Here is a 22,773-nt window from a genome sequence, read left to right as displayed (position 1 = left end):
CAGCCCTCCAAACCAATTGGAATCTAGAATCCAGGATCTCGGATCTAGCGGGAAGAAGGATGGATCATTACTACTCCGTAGCTACGATCCTGATGAAGTGCTAAAGTCTGGGCGATTCCCGCTTTTGTTCCACGGAGGTAGGTAAGGTAGGTGTTCAACTTGGCTGAGCCTGTACTTCCTGCTGCCTGAATTTCGTGTGTATAACAAATAGCTGAAGCCCTCTATAGCCGTCTCTGGTACTTCGGCCTGTACCTTATGTATCCAACATCAGGGACTCTCTCTTTATGCGTGTGGGTGGCCGTGGAGCGACGGGTGTTTTCCGTGCCGGTTGAGCAGACGAGGCTGAGCAGGAAGGGATCTACCTTGGTGCATATTTCGTTACCCCTCATGTAATCAATTCAGAATGTGCTGGCAACCTCCTGTCATAAAATTCGCCGCTTACCGTGTAGCTGGCGGTTTCTCCGACTATGCTGCGATTGAATTCGTGACAGCCCTGTGCAGATAGGTTTTTAACGCTTGGTCCTATGTGGTCATAGCTTGACGAATATGTCATCTCGAGGTTCGCTCGGCGACTGTGTGACCTTCACGAAACTAGAGAAATGCTTCCAGAGTGCAACTTTAGGATCTTCATCACGGACATTCGATAGGCCTTTCGACCTTCTCACTTTCCTCGGTATTGCTCAAGCTCTTAAGATTCGTATTTTCGCGACATCGTGGGACATTGATCAAGCACAGATTGGCGATGGTGGTACCGCAGGAATTAGTCAAACTTTCGTTGACAAATTTTCATCCCTTGCCTTCAAGCGCTTAGGGTCTTCTAAAAGGGGGGACAGCAAACAGAGAGAAAAATGTATGAGGCATTGATCGCTGAAATCTGTGTATTGGGTCATGATGCTATCCGAGAACACCATTTCATTCATCAGATTCAGGGAATATGCTGGGACGTTGAGTCAGACTCCGAGAGAATGCTGCCGGTGCTCGCCTTCGAGAAAACCCGACATGGAGACCTTGAGCGGTTTATGTCTCACGGCGCTGGGATAGACATGGGTGTCAATGATAGACTTCGGCTTTGTGCCGAAGTTGCTATAGCAGTCACGGACTTACATCTAAACAGTAGGCTCATGAGTGAGTCTTGCAGATCTTGCATACTGATCAGTGTAAGCGTAGACATTGTGCATGGAGACATCAAACCCTCGAACGTCTTAATTTTTGAGGATTACCCCCAACACTATATTGCGAGAGTAGCTGATTTTGGCTTTTCTACTTGGCTTGGTGGCGCCAGCGATCTTGTTTACATGCCTCGGAGTGAGCATTGGGTCGCTCCTGAGTGGCATCATCGAGGTTTTGTCCGCGAAGATGCGTTCAAAATGGACGTGTACTCCTTTGGTTTGCTATGTATGTGGCTTCTGTGTTGCTATGGCAGTACGTTCGGACCAAGCAAGTTCTTCGAATACTTGGACTCGGAGGCGACAGTGGCTCCACTTGCCCATAAGCTCGTTGCTGAACGAGTATGCTTGAGTCACAGACAAAAAGCCCGTCTTTACCAGCTCTTTGATGAGTGTTTAGCTGTCGATCCAGCAGCTCGATGCTCGAGTTTTGAGCTGCTAAGAGATATTCTGGCGCCAGAAATGTACCATCTCCCATTAAGAGAAATGAGCTACTCTGACTTGTGATACGCAGGATGTTCCCAAATTCCGTCATCGAGACGCCTGAGGAATATCGTAAGATTTTCCTGAGAGATTTTCGCGTACAGCAAACCCCCATTTTCTTTCCAGTGGATCTCATTCTCATGTGATTTAGGTGAATCGCTCAGTGGTCTCTTTATACGAGTCTCATCCTTTAGTCCGAACCCATATTGCCAATCGCCTTGAAGTTAGAGTCTCTAACTCGTCTGCGCCTAAGATTGCTCGACAGAGTGCAGCTTTCGAGCTCTCCCTCTGCTACACGCTCGGATTTGGTATAGATAAGGATGAAACCAAGGCGTCTGCTCTCCTCAAGGAAGCAGAGATGACCCCAGATCATTTGCTTAGAGAAATCCGTCTCACGCAAGACCTCTCTCTTGAAGCTACTGATCAGAAAAGGATGTACGGTAAAGCGATGCCTCCAATGCGTCGCATAGGAACAATTGACGACCTTTATTATCGAAAGCTTGGAAATCTCAACAGTGCTACGTCACGACTCCAACAAGAAGTAGGCGACATTGAAAGTGTGTTTGGGCCAGGTCATCGCATCGTTCTTACCTTGAAGTCGACATTGTCGAAGATATACATAATTCAAGAGAAGTGGGAGATGGCTTCAGAGCTGGAGTTGCAAATTTTGGAAGCGGCTTCCAAAACGGTATCAGAAGAACACCCGGATATGTTGGCTACGAAGGCTAGCATAGCGGTAATTCTGGGCAAGCTAGGATACTGGGAAGACGCTGAATTATTGGAGAGCCAAGTTCTGATTGTGTGTCTAGTCAATCTATCAATAGACGAAAGTTCCACAATTAAGAGCATGGAAAGGCTGGCAGCAGCTCTTGGAGAGCAACGAAAATGGGAGAGAGCTGAGCGGCTAGCTGAGCAAGCTTTGCGAGTGAGAGAAGTCGTGGATGGTATGCAGCATTCCGACACCAAGAACGCCTTGAAAATTATATCATATATCCATGGGGAAAAGGCCAGGTTCGTTGAAATGAAGAGCAACGCAGTGAAGGTGACGACCATTATGCTGTCTAGGGAAAAACATCAACTGATTTAGTCAGAATAGTCAATGCTCTAACGAGTTATCACTGCCAAAGCAGCCAAAGTGGAGAAAATCCTTCACAGACTGGCAAGAAGAGCAGAAATGGGAACTGAGGAATGAAAGAATTAAGCTGCAGGCCATAAAATCTAATGAGACCGAATTGGGAAGCGACCATCCCTTGACTCTAGACATAATGAGCAGTCTGGCAATACTGTATCGGAATCAACAACGCTGGAAGGACGCGGAAAAGCTTGCGATGGAAGTAGTAGCCGCAAAGAAGAGAAATCATGCCCCACTTGCGATCTTGCAAAAGGACATGCTGTACTTGGCATCAGTCTATTCTGCACAGGGACGGTGGAAAAAGGCAGAGGAATTGCAGTTGCAAATTATTGGTTTGGGACCTGATGCCGAATCTCGTGCAGTCGAGCGTCTTTTCCTGTTGAGTCATTTAGCTTTGACTTACTCAAGATTGGGACGACTGGGTGAGGCTGAAAACTTGGAGACAGAAGTCATGGAAGGGTTTATCAAACACCTTGAACCAGATCATCATTGGACAGTCTGTAGTATGAAGAGACTGTCATCTATATACACGCAGCAAGGTAAGTGGAAAGAGGCAGAGGTACTAGCGCTGAAAGTGTTAGATGTAAGAAGGTCTAGCGATGAGGCAGATAGTCTTGAGATTTTGATGGGAATTAACAATCTCGTCAACGTGTATATGGGGCAAAAGAGATGGAGTGAAGCAGAGGAGCTCGAAACACCTGTGTTGGAAAAACTTAAGACAATGAAGGGCGAGAGAAACCCAAAGACTTTATTGACTATGTACAACTTGGCACAAATCTGGTATGCTCAAGAGAAGTATTCAGTGGCTTTAGCTCTTATGTTTAAGGTTGTTCGCCTTTCGGCTGCACAATTGGGCTCTTCACACCCTACTTCAACCCGTCGTCAGACAACACTCAATACATGGCTTCTTGCGATAGACGATAACCTGGTGGACGCGGCGCGGCTCGATGGGCGAGAGACTGAGCGCTCGAATTCCAAGGACATAACGAAAACGTTGCAAAGATTCACAGAACCAGTAGAAGACAACAACTTTGCCAGCACCGCTGTTCGCATCGGTGAGCATATGAAGTCCCTCTTTGGAAGGGAGAAGATCCGGTCATATGTAGAAGGCAAAGTGACTGCAGTAGCAAGACTTCGGGGGCAGCCAAAGCATCAACCTTGCGCGAGAAGACGATAGTATATATCAACGACAAGATTAAAACGTACGATTTTTTAAAGGGTGGGCCAGAAGGAATGAATGAGGGTAATAAATTGCTATCACGATTGTACAGAGAACTTCTCATGGAATTTCTGTTAGAATAGACATCTGGGCAACGGACAAGAAATGCAGGATCATAATCAAGCTCTGTTCATCTTCAACTTGCTGAGGATTGATAAAGCCCTTGGATATCTGGAGCGGCTGGCGATGTTCATATTTTGCCTCATGCAAGTCTACCGGCGTCTATACATAAGGTCGAAGAGTGAGTATAATTATCACGCGCCTTCCTGTATTTGTTCGAGAGAATTAGTCTGCAAATTCCTATGCAGCCATTTCATGATCAAGGAGTTTTATCTGGTCGACAACTTCGTAGAAGTGCTAGATAAAAATCGGCCCTACGGAAAGAAGGAAATTTGGTCCTACAATTATGTATTTCACGTCGTCCAATACCTGATTTCGAAGCATGATAGTAGTAAGCAGTATTGCCAATAGTGTGGCACTATTAGTGACACTGCTAGTATATACTAGTAGTTTGTAGTAGTTTGTAGTACGTGTGGACTCTCCACACTACTCATATAGTGCGTTAGTACACTAATAATATATGATAAATTTCAAACTTATTTTGATTAGCTGAAATAGCCGGATTAACAGTTAGCCCGAGCAGCTTCAAAGGATACGAGCAGCCACTATACCGAATCTGGATAAAAATCCTATCGGATTGGGCTTAGTCCCCGATGATTTTAATACTAATAGTGTACTAGTACACCAATCATATATTGCGTGTGGACGTGCAATACTAATAGTTTGCCTATTTACTCCATAATATGGAAGGAGTCAGTGCTAGTTGGACTTTTCAACATCAGGGGCAACCCCCAGGGAGGGATATACGCAGCTATCATCCTTTATGTGCAGCTACCAGAACATCCGACAGAATATCCAACTGGCCGTGACCCCTCCTATACACTTTCCATGTCAGCCACAACTTGATGGTTCTTGCGCTACGTATCAGATCGCTGATATCGCTGACAGCGTCGTTTGGAAGATGTCAGCAAGTTCGCGACCAGCTCTATCGCCTTCAACCGCCTCAGAGGTTCCAAGGGGCGTTCAACAACACTCTGTTGTCGAAATACCTTCCATGAATTTTCGGAACGACTTCATCTCATTTCTAGCAGTAGCGCAACATTACGAGATTGATTTCCTATCCTTGCCCTGGGAGGAAGGCCGAGGCCGGGCTGGAGCAGGCGGTACGGCGGAGGTCTGGCAGGCAAATGCAAGCATGCGAAAGGATTTTGCATTCAAGCGCGTGGGACAGAATGGAAAATCTCACTTTGACATGCTGGATGAGCATAAGCTTTTCAATGCATTGGTCTCTGAGATATCAGTCGTGAGTCACCCACAGTTACGATATCATCAAAACATTGTAAAGCTTGAAGCGATTTCTTTTGAGGTCATTCCAAAGCAAGACAAAGTATGGCCGGTGGTAGTACTGGAAAAAGCGCAGCTGAGAGACTTGAAGTCATATATGGAATCCGAGGCAGGAAGAATCACAACTATTGGTGAGAGAATTGGCCTTTGTGCTGACGTGGCGAGTGCACTGATTGCCCTACACACCAACGGTAGACTATTGTTCGCAGGTCTCTGCAACATCGAAAGCTGACGCAGAAATCAGGCATGAGCCACGGCGATATCAAACCCGGCAACGTACTGGTCTTCAGAGACGGCGCCCAAAATACGTTTGCCAAATTAGCGGATTTTGGTTACGCAGGCTGGGCTAGAAATGGCCAAAAGGATGTTGTTATTAAGCTGCCTAAATCTTGGCCCTGGAATGCTCCTGAACATCATCATCGAGGCTTCACTGTAGAAGCGGCACAAAAATCAGACAGGTTCTCGTTTGGTCTGCTTTGTCTTTGGATCTTGTTCTTTGACAAGCCAATTGAGGACCCTGAAAATGCAGATTTGTTTGCTAATGATAAGCAAACTTGGTCATTTCGCGAGCATGAGTTACTTGATAGATTGAAGCATGATGACAAGCTTAGAGATGTTGCCAACTTATTGGTAAGTTCGAGGCAGGAGTTGTCAGCTGATGAACATCATAATTTGAAATCCTTCTTCTCCTCGACCCTTTTGTTTGATCCAAACAAGCGAAAGCTAGATTTCCATGAACTTACAGCTTTATTGGGCGAAGATTGGTCTGCTCACTTCCTCAAGAGTCTGCTTACGAGGAAGTTTCGCTGAGACTGTTTAGGCAACCGGGACCGTCCTCACTAGACGAAGCGCAAGTGGAAGTCGACCATGATGCTCTTAAATTCGAAGTATGGGTAATGTCCCAGAGCTCCAATGTCACTGATTTGTTGTAGATTGCCTTGAGTTTTCTGCCACTATTGAGACTAGATTGGCAGGTCAGGAAACACATTTTTCAATGTTTGGAAAATAGTACGAAATGTCCTGTATCTGTTGCGTCATCAACGAATGCGGCTTTACAGATTTCATTCTGCTACAGGACTGGCTTTGGAGTGCCTTTCAATGCCCAGAAATGTCAAAGCTGGCTGACGTTGGCTCGACACTCTGATAAAGATCTTCTGACCCGGCTGAAACTCGCAAAAGAATCCATGATAAGAAATCCATATCGCAACGGTGAATTGCAGTCGCTCTCAGTCGATGGTCTGCTGCATACCCAAGGCTCCCATGTGGCGTACCAGAGCGGTGAGCTAGAAGAAGCCATACCGAACTACAGGCAAGAAATACACGACATGGAAAATGCCTTCGGCAAACATAATTGTTGCTTTTTAGAGCTCAAGTTGAAATATACATCATTACTTGAGGACCTACATCGATATGCGGAGGCTGAGGAGCAGCTTATCGCTCTTTTACTGGATCTTAAGCACGATTCGAACTATCGGCGGTTGTTCACAGAGCTCAACTTTCAAATTGCGACCTCAAGGGATGTAAGAGCTCGTTTGAATGGCCTTGACCAAACCACAAGCTCTTTGGAATCGAAATTGCCGGATACAGACGACAAACCTGCCTCATTAAATAAAGTAAAAGCATGCCTTGAGGACCGTTTGCCAGAGACACGCCACTCACTTTTCTATCTTGCGAAGAATTATTTGAAACAGCAGCGCTATCTCGAGGCAGAGTCAATACTTTGTTTTCTGACAAAGTCAAATATACGCCGTCTCGGGCAGACTCACATGGAGACTCTGTATCTAGCTAGCACGCTCGCAGATGCATTGCACAGTTCAGGAAAGTACAAGCAAGCCGCAGATATCTGTTTGCACATCTCAGATATTCAGACTCAAACACTTGGCAAGCAGCATCGCGAAACTCTTGCGAATAGAGCCAGTCTGGCATCTACGTATATAGGCCAAGGTCGCTATGACGACGCAGAAAAAGTTATCAAGCCGATTGTGGAGACACAAAAATATATCCTTGGTATAGACGACTTTTCAACTTTGACGAGCATGAGTATTCTTGCCTCTGTCTATATGGCCAAACATCGTCATGAGCTCAGCGAGCCCTTGAGACGTCAGCTTGTGGATGTATATATAAGAAAGTTCGGACCCGATGATCCTGAGACTCTAAATGCTTTGACCTATTTGTCTGCCGATCTGGGCGAGCAACAAAAATGGGACGAAGTGAAAGAGATTACTCTGAATGTTCTTGAACGTACAAAGAAGGTCTTTGGTGAAAGCCATCCCAAGATCTTAAATTTGGTTGCCAACCTGGCGGCTGTGCACAAAAGTGAGGGGCTACTCTATGAAGCGGAGGCATGCTGTCGTGATGTCCTGGAATCTCAGTGCAGAATGTACGGCCAGAGCCATCCTGAATCAATAAACACGCGTTCAAATCTGGCGATCGTCCAGATGGATCAAGGACGCAACAAGGAAGCAGAAAGGCATCTCAGACAAGTGATTGATCTTGGAAGCGTCACTTTTGGAGCTCATCATCCAAGGATGCTGAGGGCTAAAGCATGTTTGGCTAGTTGCTTTCTATGGCAATCGCGTCTTGAAGAAGCAGAAAAGCTTCTTCTACATGTTAATGAGCGAGAGAGAGATTTGTTTGGGGCGAAGGACATGGATCACCTGCGAAGTCAATCCAACTTAGCACAAGTCTATATTGAACAGGGTCGATATCAAGAAGGGGAAACTTTGATACGACCTGTTTTCGCGCTGCTCAGCGAGACTCTTGGGAAAAACCATCCAAGTACTATCGTCTCTAAAATCCGTTTGGCAAGATGCCTCGAGGCGCAGCAACGATGGCAAGAATCCAATGATCTTTTCCTTGAAGCATTCATTCAGCGCAAGCAGCTTTTGGGCGCGGAAAATAATAGAACAATTGAAATACTCCGCTTATACGCTTTTAGTCTGTGGAGACAACGTAGGTGGCAAGAAGCTATAGTATGCCTTTTTCGGTCATCACCGTCAATTTGCATAATCCGCCGGCTTTGGCAGTACACTGCCCGTTTAGTACAACACTGCTCCCGGCGCCCAATGGTTTGGATGGATCTACAGCGCCTCAAAGCAACCTTTCGTCGGACCGAAGGTTGTAATCTTCTTCAACAACCTGCGGTAGACTAACGCTTATATGCTACGCTTTATGACGAAGGCCCAAAGACGTCATGCCCGAACAGTATTTGTCCGAAAGCTTCCTCTGTCACTTGTAATTGACACCAGGAATAATTTGGAGCTACGATACTTTTTGTCTGTGGGCAGAGAACATAGCGGCCTCGGTGGACATCCATGGAGACCTACTACATCAAATGTTGAGAAAGTGAAGCCTCTTTCATCGCAGAAATCAGGCTAAGTTCATCGTACTGACAAATTAATAGATTTCCATCCGGCTTTTCCATGTTTTGAACTTGGTGGTGCTTCCTAATGTTTGGTAAGTGGCCAATATAAAAATGGAACTCTGACTAAATGAAACTATCACAGGTGCGACGAAGCCGCTAATATTGCTGGGATCAGATAGCTTTAAACGATCTTTAGGGTGTTGATCGTTGCCCATTATACGCTATTGAGGACCTTGCAGTCTCTACACGATCTCAATTATGCATTGGTGTTCACAGCCTCTTTATCATCACTCCGTGCAACAGGAGACCGCCTGCCATGCAGATATGACAACGCTGGGTTGCGAATCCTCGAAGGATGAACAAAATGAACATTTATAGATCAGCGTACGACGAGCTCGAATGTGTCTCTCCTAAAGAAGGGCAAGGTTAGAGATGGAGGTATATCAATGAAGCGACTGGCAAACGCACACAGGGGTGATGACACCAGACGATACCCCGAATGAGCCCCCGAATAGGGGCCCTAAATATTGCGCCCGTCTACCCGGGAAAAGCCTTTCATTGGGTTAGCTGGCCCTGCGTGCATTTATCGCTGTCGAGGGGGTTCCGTACCCAGCACGTATCACAACTTAGGATTGAATCACGATATCTGACGATTCTAGTCAGGTCGTCCTAGCTTAACGCTGATTGACAAATGTTCCGAATCCTTAATCATCAGTCGTGCCGCTTGACATCCTGGACGGCACTGGAAATGATCTTCACTCCGTAGTCCACAGTGCTTGAGTCAGAAATCCACAACCTACACCAAAATATAAAAGTTAGTCCTGGAAATTGAAGGAATCTTCCCATTGCAGGGCTCAACGAACGTTGCTTCACCATTTGGCGGTGTGAAGCTTTTCACCGCACCTACAAAGTGCCAGACCTAACAATGTACGGACAGATGTCTCCTCTGATGGCTCCGTCAGGCTGAATGCACACGTATATCGTGCATTAGCCCCGCATCAGGCTAAATGCCCTTCGCAAGCTAGTTACCTCATTCCCTCTTCGCTTCCCACCTTTGCCTCACGTATCCTCGTTTCCATCGTGCCACCTCTTTTGAACAAAATCGAGCCTTTTGGAGGAATCGGAGTTTCAAAGCCGATACATCCAACATGGTCAAGCAACCGCTTTCTATGCAATATATAGATCGGAAAGTCTTAATGGATTTCCTTGATGCACTATTTGGGTCACGCTATGAAGTTGAGGTAAAGCAGTCTCGCAGAGTTTTGTGGATTGAACGCTTACATCAAGGTAGGACCGAAAAGAGCACTATGTTCTTACAGCTCCTCGCGCCTTGACCGACGTAAGTCTCTGAAGGCTATGCAAGGCAGGGTCATACTGAATGGGATCTAGTCGGAGATCAAGAAGATTCAAGACGACTCAACGCCAGCTTAGTCTCAACGACAACGTGTCTGAACCCACATGTGCAGACACCTTTCATTGCAGCCATGCATATCTAGCTAATACTTGGCATCTGTCAGTAGAAGCTTCCCTATAGGTACTGGAGTTTTGACGACCTTAAATTTGGAATCCAGTCTCATCTCTCATGTGGAGGCTAGAGACGTCAGTCACGTGCCCAAGTCAGCCTCAACCTCTATCTACCGAAGCAAGCCCTTCACTTAGTCTACCCTATCAACCGGAATGACACAGTCGGACACAACGCATCTCCGATTTCAGGTTTGGTGATAACGCGTACGCACTGTCCAACGCTCTCGCCAAGTTCTTCTGTCACTTCAATCCTTTGGGAAGCTTGAAGCTAGAGTGAGTGAGATGGAAACCCTCCGGCAGAAAATCAGGGAGCTTAGATGCCCGACCGAAGACTGCAGATATTTCATACCTCAGAAAGACATTCATAATCTACTAAAGCCTGAGATCGTACAGGGTGTCCTCGAGGACCAAGGGATTGAAAAAGAGCAATTGCAAGGTCTAGCAGACAATATCGTCAAAGGAAAGCGTGCCATCTTCAGCATCCTCGTCTGCATTCGTGAGGTCCCTTCAATATGCAAATTTGTGGAGGGTGATCGGTTCGATGATCAGGACCAGAAACTTCCATACGACTTAGAGGACCTACATCCGATATTCAGCACCTCATTATCAAAGGAATTCTACGATCAGCAATGGGAGTTTATCGCTCCAATTTTTTCAAAGAATACGCTTCCTAGGGTGCTTGATAAACAGATTATACTTCCTTTCAAGAAGGAGGAGGGTCCTATCAGTTGTGGTGGTTTCGGGGACATATACAAAATCCAGCTACACGACTCTCAGCAATGTTTCTTCGATGCTCCAGAGCAATGGGTATGAGCCTGATCCATGATGATAGTATCACCATCTCCGCTGATCAGATCTCCTAGTGCGTCAGAAAAGAGTTTCATCCCCTCACAACTAAAGAAAGCGATTATAAGATCGAGCTCCGCAATCTGTCAATGCTCAATTCCCTCAGACACTCGAATATCATCGAGGTCCTCAGTGCTTATACGTACAAGGGAAAGCACAACCTTATATTCCCAGCCCTGAGTGGTGACCTTTCGACCTTGCTTGAGTGCGAAAGGAGGCACGAATTCACAGCTGATAAGACATTTGTGACCGCACTGGCTAAGCTGGCCTCCGCTATTGAGGAGGTCCATGATTTCACATCGCGAACGATCGATCTCCGACAGATTGGATGTCATCATGATTTGCGCCCTAAAAATATCCTTGTAGAGGGTACAAACTTTGTCTTAGCGGATTTCGGCCTCTCAAGATTCAAGGATACGTCGCAAACCTCAAATACAATGTACCAGAAAGGACTAGGAGATTATCTTGCCCCTGAATGCCAAGACTTGGATGGAGAGTTCACAAAACACAACATTCGTCGATCGAGTGATATCTGGTCGTTTGGCTGCATCATCTCAGAGATTCTCACCTTCATAATAAGAGGGCCTGATGGGGTTGAGAAATTCTGGGAGCTGAGAGGATTCAAAACCGGCAAGGCTATTTTTCATCTCTTCCACAAAGGGCCACATAGCCCAAGTGACGAAGTGCACTCTTGGCTCAAAAAACTTACAAGTAGAAGTGCAAAGCCTGAGCTTTTATTGGTTCAGCTTATTGAAGCGATGCTCTCTATTGAGCCAGATCTTCGCCCTAGTGCAATGGCTGTGACAGCCCGGCTTTGCCTCATTGCATTATATTACACGGCGCAAGACGTCGATAAAGCGTATGGTGAGCTATTCGAACAGGCGCAGCATACAAACGGCATGGTCGACGTCTTCATCGAACGAGCTCGTTACACTAGCTGGAAGCAAGCTTGTGGTATATCCGACACTGATGATCTTGGCCACGTCAATCAAGGCTTCACCTTGCATCTCGATAGTGCGCTAGATCTACTGGAAAGGGTGAAGCGTGAAATTGATCTCATTCTTCCTTTAGCGGGTGACATACAGCCGATACTTTTTCTGCCAATTCGACATCTAAACAATCGTCTCTTGAACTTTCTACCGGTGGCATTACAAGAGAGTGCTAGAGATTTTCTCGAAAGCAATATCTTAACCATGACGAATGACCCTAATGCTCTCAAGGAAGCCAATTTGAGATTCGAGGATGACCCAATGAACAAGAATATCAGCGCCCTGACATCAATTAAACGCATGAGTCTTCTTGTCGACAGCCAAAAACTTGAGACCGATGACACGATGTGTATCAACCGAACCCAAGTCAAAATTGGGGATGGAGTCGCGGACTTCAATCTTGGCGAGTTCAACGAACCTACAGACCACCAAAACCGGTTCATTTCAATCGAATGGCTCCGCTACAATACCGATGTTATGAGCAAGGAGGAGGGCCTAGCCAGGCTCTCACGCTTATCCGCGATCGCACAACTCATGAACTCTGCGAACCTGTCCCCACGCCTTCGCACTCTACACTGCTCAGCATATTTTCACGACCCGAAAAATCTTCGCTTCGGTCTTGTCTTCGACCTCCCGCAAGTAGATCCGTCACCATCGTCATTGAAAAACCCACTATCCACCACGCCTATCACAAAGCCACAAATCTTCACACTCCACCAGATAATTGAAAGTACTCCCCCATCTTTCCGCTATCCTCTTCTCGGCGACAAATTCAAGCTCGCCCACGCTCTTGCTCTCGCAATCTCTGAATTTCATAAAGTAAATTGGCTTCACAAATCCATCTCCTCCTTCCACACCATTTTCCTCCCACCGCGTTCAAAACACCCCAATCCCGCGGTCCAGAATTTGACCGCACCCTACCTAATTGCACAGAACCACTCTCGCCCAGAAGATGCAAAGGAATGGACGTTCGGCCCCACCGACACAGCGGATAGCGCATACCTCGACTACCAACACCCCGCTTATTTAAGTCGCCCGCAGAACCGCTACAGGAAAGAATACGACTATTACAGCTTAGGGCTCGTCCTCCTGGAGATCGGGTTGTGGGAGAGATTGAGTTCTATGATTGATGAATGGAAAGGCATTGCGCCCGGTGGGGTAAGAGAACGGTTGATCAAGGAGAAGGTGCCGAAATTGGGAAGGGCGATGGGTTGGAGATATCAAAGGGCTGTTGAGAGGTGCTTGAAGGGGGATGTCGAGGTTGTTGAGGAAGGAGAAGAAGAGGAGAGGGGAACAAGAGGAGGGAAAGGGACGTTTGAAGAGGTGGTAGTAAGAAGATTGGGGGACTGCACGGCTTGATGTTATGGATGATTGTTCGGAGAGGGAACGGAAGAAGAAGAAATAACAGCCCTTTGTGATCTATGAAATGCTTACTCAGGCCGTTCACATCTGCTATCGCTTTCGACGACTGACATTTCCAAGACTTTTTCTGCGTAGTCCAGGTTGTGGCTTGCCCCGAAGGTATCAATGTCGTTCTTTCATCTCAACAGGAATTGATATATCAGGTAGACCTGAGAATACATCTCCGTCGAAAGAAGAGTCGTTCTTATGACAATTGCTCAGTCTTACGACTTTGTCTATGGACAACCATTTGTTATTAGTTCTTCCTGCGTTAGCCTAAATGATTGAACTTCAATAATTTGAATAGCAATTGCAAAGAGAAGATACGATGTTTCATGCAAAAAGCACTCTTTCTGGAGAATGGTAATCGGAATTTCTCAAGGAAATGAATAGCAAGCTCCTTACTAGATTCGTGTAAACATTCTTCCTTGAACTTCTAATAGCGACTATGAGAGCTGTTACTGTTGTACGCTTCTGTATCACTGGCACACTCAACACGAATGCTTTAGAAACTCCCTACCAAACGGCCGTATTGTGAATGCATGGCCAGGCTCATTCATCCAGGGAAGAGACGGTTGACTCAAGCTTTTCAAAAGCCGCTGCAAGGACAACCATGTATCAATAATGAGGGCTTTTAATCAAGCCTAAGCCGCCGTTCTGCCATAGAAACTGCAAAGATTGAGCTCAGCTAGATGGCTCTGGATGCGACCAGAAGATCGACGGATGAGTTTTTGAGCGCTTTCCCTCTTCATGCCTACGCTGAGTCTAGGAATAAGCCACTATGCTCTGAACGTGTAGCTGAGTGATGTTGCGAGGTGTTTGAGGTCTAATAAAGCCGCAGGCCTGACCCAATCCAGCCGCTATAGCAATATGGTCACGTTGGCAAAAATTTGACGGAAACAGCAGTTGTCAAGGCACACGGAGATGGCAATAAATCAGTCAAAGCAAATAGAGCATCCCGACATACATGGATCAACCAGTGGTACAAATTTAGCTTCAAGGCAGTTGTGTTAAGTGAATGACTTCCTTCCGGACACGAAAGTTGGTCCGTAAGTAGTTTACAGCACATCCAGACGTGCAGTTAAATGCACGAGTCGCCAAATCAAACATCAATGATGGTGTCTGTAATTGCCACCTGATGATTGTGGTGACCAGGGATTTGGATAGGTATTCTGAGCTTGTGGCGTAAAAAAGGCAGGGTTGATGTGGGCTCCTGGCGGTATATGAGAGAAGCCTGTCGGTTGCGGAGGCGGTTGCTGGCGTCCGTAAGGGCCACTAGTTGACTGATCACTGCTAGCGTAGGGCTGTTGGTAATAGTTGTTGTATGGGTGATTCACCTGCTGCTGGAAAGGCGGCCCCATCGTAGTAGGAGGCGCTGGTTGATATGTACTACCGCTGCCAATAGGTGCCGGAAATGGATATGGCTGTTGCCCAGATTGATACTGTTGTGGTTGTGTTTGATGGCCGATGAAGCGAGTAGCGTGGGGTGAAGGCGCCGACGGAAATCCATTCGTTGACACATTCCCGTTTGCTTGAAAATCGGGACGAGAGGCTCCTGACTCTCGACTATTGAATTGACCACTGACCTTTCCCCTTCCTCGGCCTCGTCCCCTCCCTTGATCAGCTGGCGATGGCCTGTATATACTTGATTGGGGTGGTAGCGGAGGGGTTTCCTGATGCCAGGTAGCTTGCCAGTCTTTTGGTCTGGTTAGAGGTGTATAGAGATCGTCCCCCATGGAAGCCGCGCTGTGACGTGAGTTTGAGGCATCATCATAATTCAGCGCCATTTCATGCATAGGAGACTGATTGGATGGTGGCAAGCGACGATGATCGTTGAAAGCATTTCGATGAACATATCCGCCCCGACCACGACCTCTCGGACCACGAGGTGCTCTGCTGAATCCTTCCCCTGGCCTTGGGCCCCCATCTCGCCCAAATTTCTTTTGAAACTTGACTCTTCTCTTATACTCTGCCTCTGCTTCGTCGTCCGAGAATTCTCTCTCACCATCACTTATTTCCTCATCATGGAGATTGGAAGCATCTGACCCTTTTACTGCTTGTAGAGGTGCGGTGAAAATATACTTGGAATGATCGACGACATAGAAAACGCGGTCGTTCGTTGATAACCCCACGTCTGAAAGCGCTGTTGAGTTTGCACCGCGCACAATGTAGTAAGGTTGCTGAACACGACCTATTGTCTCCGTGACTACACCAATCACTACGCGAGTCTCCAAGCATAGTAAAGATCCAAACTCAAGCACCCGGTATTCGCCCGAGGTTTTGGCCTTGATCAAGGCTTCGCCCTTCATGATATGTTCCACTTGGCCAAGTTCTTCAATCTTGGTGGCTTCGGTGATTTCGACTTGTGGAATCGGTACCTCCTCTTCAGGTTCCTCGTTCACTGATCGCACCTGCTGATTCGTCTTGGTCTTTCCGATTGCTGTTTCGTCGTCGGAACCGGCTTCCTCTTTCATAAGTCGCGCCATTTGCTCTTCCGGATTAAGCAGGTTGTAATCGTCTTCTGGGTCATCATCAGAAAAGGAAGACGTTTCTGAAGAATCTGTATCTGATGATTCAATTGGAGAAGAGTCCAGCTCAAATTCCGCTTCTTCAATCGAAATGTCCGCGTCCATCCTCCCATCTACGAGTATTTCTGAGTTTGATAAGGGATTATATTCGGGCTTTGGTGGATGCGTTGCACTACTATCAGTATTGGGAGGTCCGACAAATTCGCCATGAACAACTCGCTGCCCGGTCTCAGATCTTTCTTCTGCGTTCATTCCGACACTTGTAGCTGTAGACTCAAATGCCTCTGCAGCCTTTTCATCTCTGAAAGACTGAATGATTGCGTCGCCCTTGCCCAAGTCGTTGCTAATGTTTTCCTCTCCTTGCCACTCCTTTGTCATCGAAATGTTATTCTCTTTCGTGGTCGTTGTTGATGAGCTGCCCTGGTCCATTTCACGTTTACGGTCTGCTTGTGTCTGGGAGGAGCCATTGCCTTCAACCGTATCTTTATCGAGTTCGGGTGGCATCTGCGGGGCTGGCTTGTAGTTGAGACCAGGAAGAAAAGGAACGGGGTTGGCTTCGTTGGAGATTGAGAAGCTTGGAGGAGGGTGTGAGCTAGCTAGCAGGGTCGTTGATGAGTCTGGTGTGTTTGGTGCATTGTCTGATGTCTTGTCCACCTCATTCAGATCTTCAGTTGAAGCTGAAGCATTTGTATCCAAGACTCGTTGGCGCTTTGGCGATGGAAAGCCAAAGTCTTCCTGCTTGGCATCCATGACGAGTGATTGAAGGTCTTATTTGCAACCAGCCCTTGTGCTTTCGGCAGATAACCCGTCACCTCTCGGAAACAGAAGGGAGCCCGAAGATAATGCTATTACACAATGTTGTTGAAGAATGATTTTCTGACGTGCGCCAGGGCGGAGCTCCTAAGCTTTAGCGGCCGTTGCAAGGGGACGGAACCCTAAAACGCTAGTTCCCGCAGCCATTCTTCCGAGGGTCGGCTACCTGGTCGGAATGTTTCCAGGGCTTACCACAGGGAGAGCGCCCTTAAAAATGTGCCCTATAAAGTGGTCTTCCACTAAGCGACCCTCATTTACGAATGATTTTACGAGAGAAGCATCGAGAGCTTAGACTCAGTATGTTGGCTGCTCGACCGGTCAGAATCAACTCCATTTCGCAATGATACAGATTCATGGCCCCGGATGCAATGTCACAACCGCAGAGACCCAAGGATTACGCCCTCCTCCTTCCCTTCCTGGCTGTCAATGTCCTTGCAGCCATCTTCGCGCCTATCCAAGATTGTGACGAAGTCTTTAATTACTGGGAGCCAACGCACTATCTGAATCATGGATTTGGTCTACAAACTTGGGAATACTCGCCCGAGTTCGCTATCAGGAGCTGGCTCTATATCATGTTGCACGCCGTTGTTGGCAGGCTCCAATGGCTTTGGGAATGGGCATCAGGCCTTCAAATTCAAGAATTCCACTGGATACGGCTTGCCCTTAGCTTGTTCTGTGCTCTCAGCCAGCTGCATCTGCTTGGTGCTGTTTCAAGGAGCATAGGTTCCCGCATTGCTTTCTTGATGGCACTCGTCATGTTGTCCAGCACAGGGATGTTCTACTCCTCCGTCGCATATCTACCTTCGAGCTTCTCTATGTACACCACCATGATGGGTTTAGCTTCGTTCTTGGACACCCACAGCGGACCCCAGACAGCCCGAGGAATCGCGTGGTTTGGAATCGGGGCCGTTGTGGGCTGGCCATTCTCAGCAGCCCTTACAATTCCATTGCTTATGGACGAGGTTGCTTTTGTCCAAATGACAAGAAGATTCAGAGATTCGGTTGCGAGGACTCTCCGTGGCGTTGTCAGAGTCCTTCCACTCGTGGTACGTCCTCGACTGAATGAAATGATATGGCAAGGGCTGATGATGCATAGCCTCTTGATATCATGATAAATGCCATATGCTTTCGCAGATTTGCCTTCTCGCCATGGCGCATTGTGTCCTACAATGTTTTCAGTGGATCTGCACGGGGCCCTGATATTTTTGGGACTGAACCCTGGCATTTCTATGCGCGAAACCTGCTCCTGAACTTCAACGTTTGGTTCCTTGCTGCAATTTGCGCTGGACCAATACTTGCAGCTCAACATATACTCCGCAGGTCATCTACAACCAAGCTGCCTCTACTCAGAACCCTGACCTTTTCGGCCCCTTTTTACCTCTGGCTTGCAATATTTTCCTTACAGCCACACAAAGAAGAACGATTCATGTACCCTGCTTACCCCTTTCTGTCTCTAAACGCTGCCATTACATTGCACGTGATCATACATCACTTGGGACATTCAGCTCCTACATCGCCCATTGGACGCATACCAGGTATTCTGAGAGTTGTCATCATTTCTACGGCCTTAGCTTCCTTCGCTGCTGTTGGTGTCTTTAGGACACTTGGCACAATCACAGCTTATGACGCTCCATTAAAGCTCTACACGCCTTTGAAATATCCAGAATACCGCAATAGACAAGCCTCGGTATGCCTTGGGAAAGAGTGGTACCGTTATCCTTCTTCGTACTTTCTTCCAGACCGGATGCGAGCGCACTTCATCAAGAGCGATTTTGCCGGATTGCTTCCTGGTCAATTTGCGGAAGGAAAGGTCGCAGGGTTCGGTGGGCTTCCAGCGACGTGGGCTCTGCCAACTGGCATGAATGACCAGAATCTAGAAGACTCGGCAAAGCATGTAAGGCAATTGCACACAGCCTGACCCACTAATGAGACGCTGACAATCTTAGGTCAATATCAGCACATGCGACTTTCTGATTGATTCCTATTTCGACTCAGCAGTGCCATCGACCCTGGAGCCACAATATGTTCTTGACACTGACACATGGGAACAAGTTTCATGCGTAGATTTTCTTGATACTTCACGGACGTCGACTTTGGGTCGCCTGATCTGGATCCCGGAATCTACTGTAATACCGAAAACATTCAAAAGACAATGGGGCAAGTATTGCTTATTGGAGCGGAGACGTCAGGACATATGAATGAGGGGCCATGGACTGGTTTGCCTAATTGGCCACCTTATCGCTTGGAAAGGGATTCTTCAGGCTTTTCACCGACACCCTAAACCTAATAGGGATTTTCTATCCAGAGCCATGTGATCCGTCGTGATAACTCGCGTCATACCTCAGGACGTGGGACAATCCTACTTCCGTGTTTAAATGCTTGGCATCACATAAAAAACCGTAATAATGAGATCCATGCCGGGTTCATTCGATCCAAGTCTTCCGAGCGACTGTACGAGGACAACGACAATGAATTCATTCCTGAAGCCAAGCACAGGCTCTCAAGTGGGCTTCATGTCAAGGATAGAGCCTTTTGAAGGTGTAAAGCATGCTCTCTATTGTTTACTTGTACTTGCAGCCTTGACGTGGTTTATTGTCACCCGACTTCTCCAGTCAAAAACACTTGACCATCCGAAACAGCGAGTATCTGATCCAGAAACCCCTGCTTCACGGCGAGGCAGTGCATCGACGGCTCTGAAAGCTCCGACAAGGCCGTTTGGAGTGTGGCAACAGAGCGAATTCAAACGGCCAGCTCCTCAAGCTCTGCTGAATTGGAATGTCCATGACACGGAGCCCAGGCAGTACAGACCGTTTCGATGGGGCCCGTATCACATCACTATGGGCCTGAGGGCGATGCAATGGGATGAGTGGATCGAGCTTGACAACCGATATCTCAAATTTCACGCGGACAAGAAGCAGCGAATCGAGGAACGTGGCAAGAAGTGTTGTCACACAGCACCAGAGGCCATGGAAGGTGCCATTGAATTGCTTGAGGAACTGTAAAGCTGATTCCTTCCAAATCGCAAGGCTCGACTGACACGCCGTCACCAGATGCGACTATCTGCCCCAACGCTATCCAACCCTTTTCACACGCACCGCGACCGGTATCACCAATCTCGTCACAAATGAGATCTTCGACGTCACTGCCCGCCCGCTTAGAGAGGACCCTATGGTAACCTGCTCCCGTCTGATTCAAGACGATCTTGCCATTATGTTCGAGAAAGGAGATGGGCAATATTATCTCCTGGCTGGTGCCATTCTTCTCGGAGGATTTTGGCGTCTTGAGGACAAGTTTGGAATGCCTCTTTCTGAAATTCACTCCTCAGGCGACGTACCAGGCTTCAAGCAGAAACTAGAGAAGGGCATGGTAAATTTCTTTCGGCGTATTCAGCCTAACGCCCCAGTCCTCCGATACAACTACTTCATCCAAGTTGACGACCACTTGCCTTGGAGTAGCAGTATTGGGCCCGAGGATGAAATGGATGGTAAACTTTCGGGCTGGGCAGCTGCCGAAAAGAACAAGGCCATCGAACACCATCACTTTCGCTCAGAGAGGCAAAGTTTGAGACGATTGCCGAAGAGTGGTGGGGTGGTTTTTACCATTCGTACGTACTTTGAGCCAATCATGGAGGTCGCGAAAGAGCCAGGCGTTCCGGGACGATTGGCGAGTGCAATCAGGAGTTGGGGTGAGGATGTGAGTAAGTATAAAGGGCGGGAGAGGTGGGGAGATATCCTGCTAGATTTCTTGGATGATGAGCATAAGAAGCAGGTCAAAGCAGGATTGGTGAGCGAGACTGCTGATGAAGATGATCGGGCAGCTTACCCTTTCTGATTGAGTCGGAGCAGAAACTTAATTTGCTGTATGCTAGATTTTGACTTGCGAGCATGCCTTGCTAGACATGTGGTCGTGCAAATCGGAGATAACATTCTCAGTTATCAACGACTAAGTTTTGCTTCATATTAAGCTGCGTCTTCTATCTCTCATCTTGTTGACAGCATCCTCAATTTTGTTCTTACGCCAGGAGCAGTCGTCGAAGAATTCACAGGATCCACATTTGAATGCCTCGCTGGGGCTTACCCCTTGTGCTGCACGTTCGCCCCGCCACCACTCCAGTTCGCTCGAGAGATACTTTTCTATTGTATTCTCGTCATAGAGGAACGTTTTAGCTCCCATGATGTCTCCGCTCGTTGAATCCCGGTATTCAGCCTTGAGGACGTTGCCAAGGCTTTTAGCTCCATGAGGCAAAGTCAAGGCAAACTCACGGATCATGAGGTACCAGAGCTCACGGATAGAGTTATGACCGAGAAGCTGGGTCATACTGTCTTGAGTTGAGGCCAGGGATGATTGTGTTTGCTGAGACGCTGCTGTTGCGTATTCCATTGAATTCGACTTTGCCTGCGATTGATTTGAGGCTGCCGTTACGTATTCTGATGACATTGATTCTTGTTGAGATGCCTCCGAAGGCAAAACAGATGAGTCATGAATGTTGTCATTCAGACTTCCGACTTGAGCAATGAAGCCATCGGTGAAAGGTGTGTCGGGATTAAGATTGTAGCGATCGAAAAGCACAATCGGATCCACTTTATTCGTAGCCAGTTCTGCGAGCGTACGATGGTAAAGCATCAATTGAAGGAGAGTTGGTCGGAAGGTGGAGCCTTTGGGAAGAGTCTTGACACCTCTTGTCTTCACGTCCGCTACATATACTCGTTGATTCCTTTTCTGAGCGGTAGATTGCAGAGTTTTTATGATATCCATGCCGTTTGATTCTAAGGTTCCAGAAGGACCCAGAAAGTCAGTAATAGTAGCCTGGTCCGCATCAAGTGGCGTTTGATCACTTTTGGTACTCTCTTGTGCGTGTTCGAGCTCACGATCCGGGCATGTATATGAGAGCTCATCAATGATTCCATTCATCACAAGCCCATCAACAGTTCCCCAAATCTCTAGCTCCCTAGTCATACCTGTTTCCCTCAGAGTGCGAAGGCCCTGGATGACATTCCATATTCTGAGTCCCCAAGAGTCTTCTTTAGTCCGCACATCGACTACGACGGTAGTGTGCACTTGCTCTTCGAGAACCTTGTGTATGGCAGTCCCTTGCTTCATAGCTGGCGTTCGTCTCTTCCTGCCATGCTTTGTCAAAACGTACCAGTATTGCAGTTCACACCAGGAAGGGCTGATCATGTCTGTAACGGAGAAGGCTTTTCGAGGTTTCGAGCGGAATCGTTCAAGAGGAGACCGCAAATCCGCCTGCTCTGGCCTGGGATCTACAGGTGCTTCGATAGATGCAGGGTTTTGAAGGACTGCGCGGGACTCTTCGCTTGCCACTATTCGCTTCATGTCAATTAGCCTGGCGCAATTTTCAATGCACGTAACCTACCATCCGTTGACGCGCTCTTGTTGTGCTGATCAACCGTATCAACTGGAAGCTCGTTGAGGGAAGGCATCTTGAGGGGCGCATCTTGGGAGCTGAGCTGACTATTGCCCGTTGTACGAGGCAGCTTGAGGCGTCGAGGACCTTCATAATTTCTATCGCCTTCCTCTTCAAGACTGATGTCTTTATTAGGATTGTCAATGTCCACCTTCAGCAAATCGTGCAGTATCGATTCTTCTTCTGACGAGAAATCTGATCCATAATTGCTGATGTCGTCACGAGTATCGTGAGGTTCTGTCATCGGGACGGCAGAAGACATGGGGAGGCTGTTGGACAGAATGAAACTCCATTTTCAGATAAACTAAGGCGCAAGCAACAGGCGGCGCGTCTTCCCCAACCCTTACATAGCAGGCGCGACTGGAGATCACAACCTATCGCCTTTGTAACTTCGGACTGGTGGTTTGGAAAAAGAGCGCTAGTAAAAATACAGGTCTTGAACGAGGGTCGAGTAGTCGGAAGGTGGCCGCCCACACAAC

At 47.4% G+C, this 22,773-nt stretch overlaps 5 protein-coding genes across 5 annotated transcripts; 3 read left to right on the top strand and 2 right to left on the bottom strand.

The window, feature by feature from the left end:
* Positions 1 to 1,843: 1,843 nt before the first annotated feature.
* Positions 1,844 to 9,127, top strand: KY384_007120 (uncharacterized protein; the record flags this gene model as incomplete). The annotated part of the gene is made up of 8 exons (XM_044815612.1): positions 1,844 to 2,660; positions 2,737 to 3,836; positions 4,911 to 4,950; positions 5,009 to 5,595; positions 5,649 to 6,188; positions 6,371 to 7,720; positions 7,997 to 8,341; positions 9,045 to 9,127. Coding segments are annotated over 8 exons (4,862 nt in total), but the record flags the coding sequence as incomplete, so codon positions are not given.
* Positions 9,128 to 9,916: 789 nt separating this feature from the next.
* KY384_007119 (uncharacterized protein) lies at positions 9,917 to 13,486 on the top strand (the record flags this gene model as incomplete). Its single annotated transcript, XM_044815611.1, has 3 exons — positions 9,917 to 10,009; positions 10,647 to 11,099; positions 11,156 to 13,486. 3 exons carry the CDS (start codon positions 9,917 to 9,919, stop codon positions 13,484 to 13,486), a joined length of 2,877 nt encoding a protein of 958 aa, XP_044667485.1.
* A 1,151-nt stretch (positions 13,487 to 14,637) lies between these two features.
* Positions 14,638 to 16,806, bottom strand: KY384_007118 (uncharacterized protein; the record flags this gene model as incomplete). Its single annotated transcript, XM_044815610.1, has 1 exon — positions 14,638 to 16,806. The coding sequence occupies one exon, from the start codon at positions 16,804 to 16,806 to the stop codon at positions 14,638 to 14,640; it is 2,169 nt and encodes a 722-aa protein (XP_044667484.1).
* A 416-nt stretch (positions 16,807 to 17,222) lies between these two features.
* On the top strand, positions 17,223 to 20,700 carry KY384_007117 (uncharacterized protein; the record flags this gene model as incomplete). Its single annotated transcript, XM_044815609.1, has 5 exons — positions 17,223 to 17,915; positions 17,966 to 18,763; positions 18,816 to 18,929; positions 19,482 to 19,867; positions 19,920 to 20,700. 5 exons carry the CDS (start codon positions 17,223 to 17,225, stop codon positions 20,698 to 20,700), a joined length of 2,772 nt encoding a protein of 923 aa, XP_044667483.1.
* Positions 20,701 to 20,823: 123 nt separating this feature from the next.
* Positions 20,824 to 22,556, bottom strand: KY384_007116 (uncharacterized protein; the record flags this gene model as incomplete). Its single annotated transcript, XM_044815608.1, has 2 exons — positions 20,824 to 22,190; positions 22,244 to 22,556. The coding sequence occupies 2 exons, from the start codon at positions 22,554 to 22,556 to the stop codon at positions 20,824 to 20,826; spliced, it is 1,680 nt and encodes a 559-aa protein (XP_044667482.1).
* Positions 22,557 to 22,773: the final 217 nt, after the last annotated feature.

This window comes from Bacidia gigantensis (assembly GCF_019456465.1).
Source record: "Bacidia gigantensis strain McMullin 20006 chromosome Unknown contig_255, whole genome shotgun sequence".
NCBI classification, from domain to species: Eukaryota; Fungi; Ascomycota; class Lecanoromycetes; order Lecanorales; family Ramalinaceae; genus Bacidia; species Bacidia gigantensis.
This window is presented reverse-complemented; position numbering and strand designations above follow the sequence as displayed.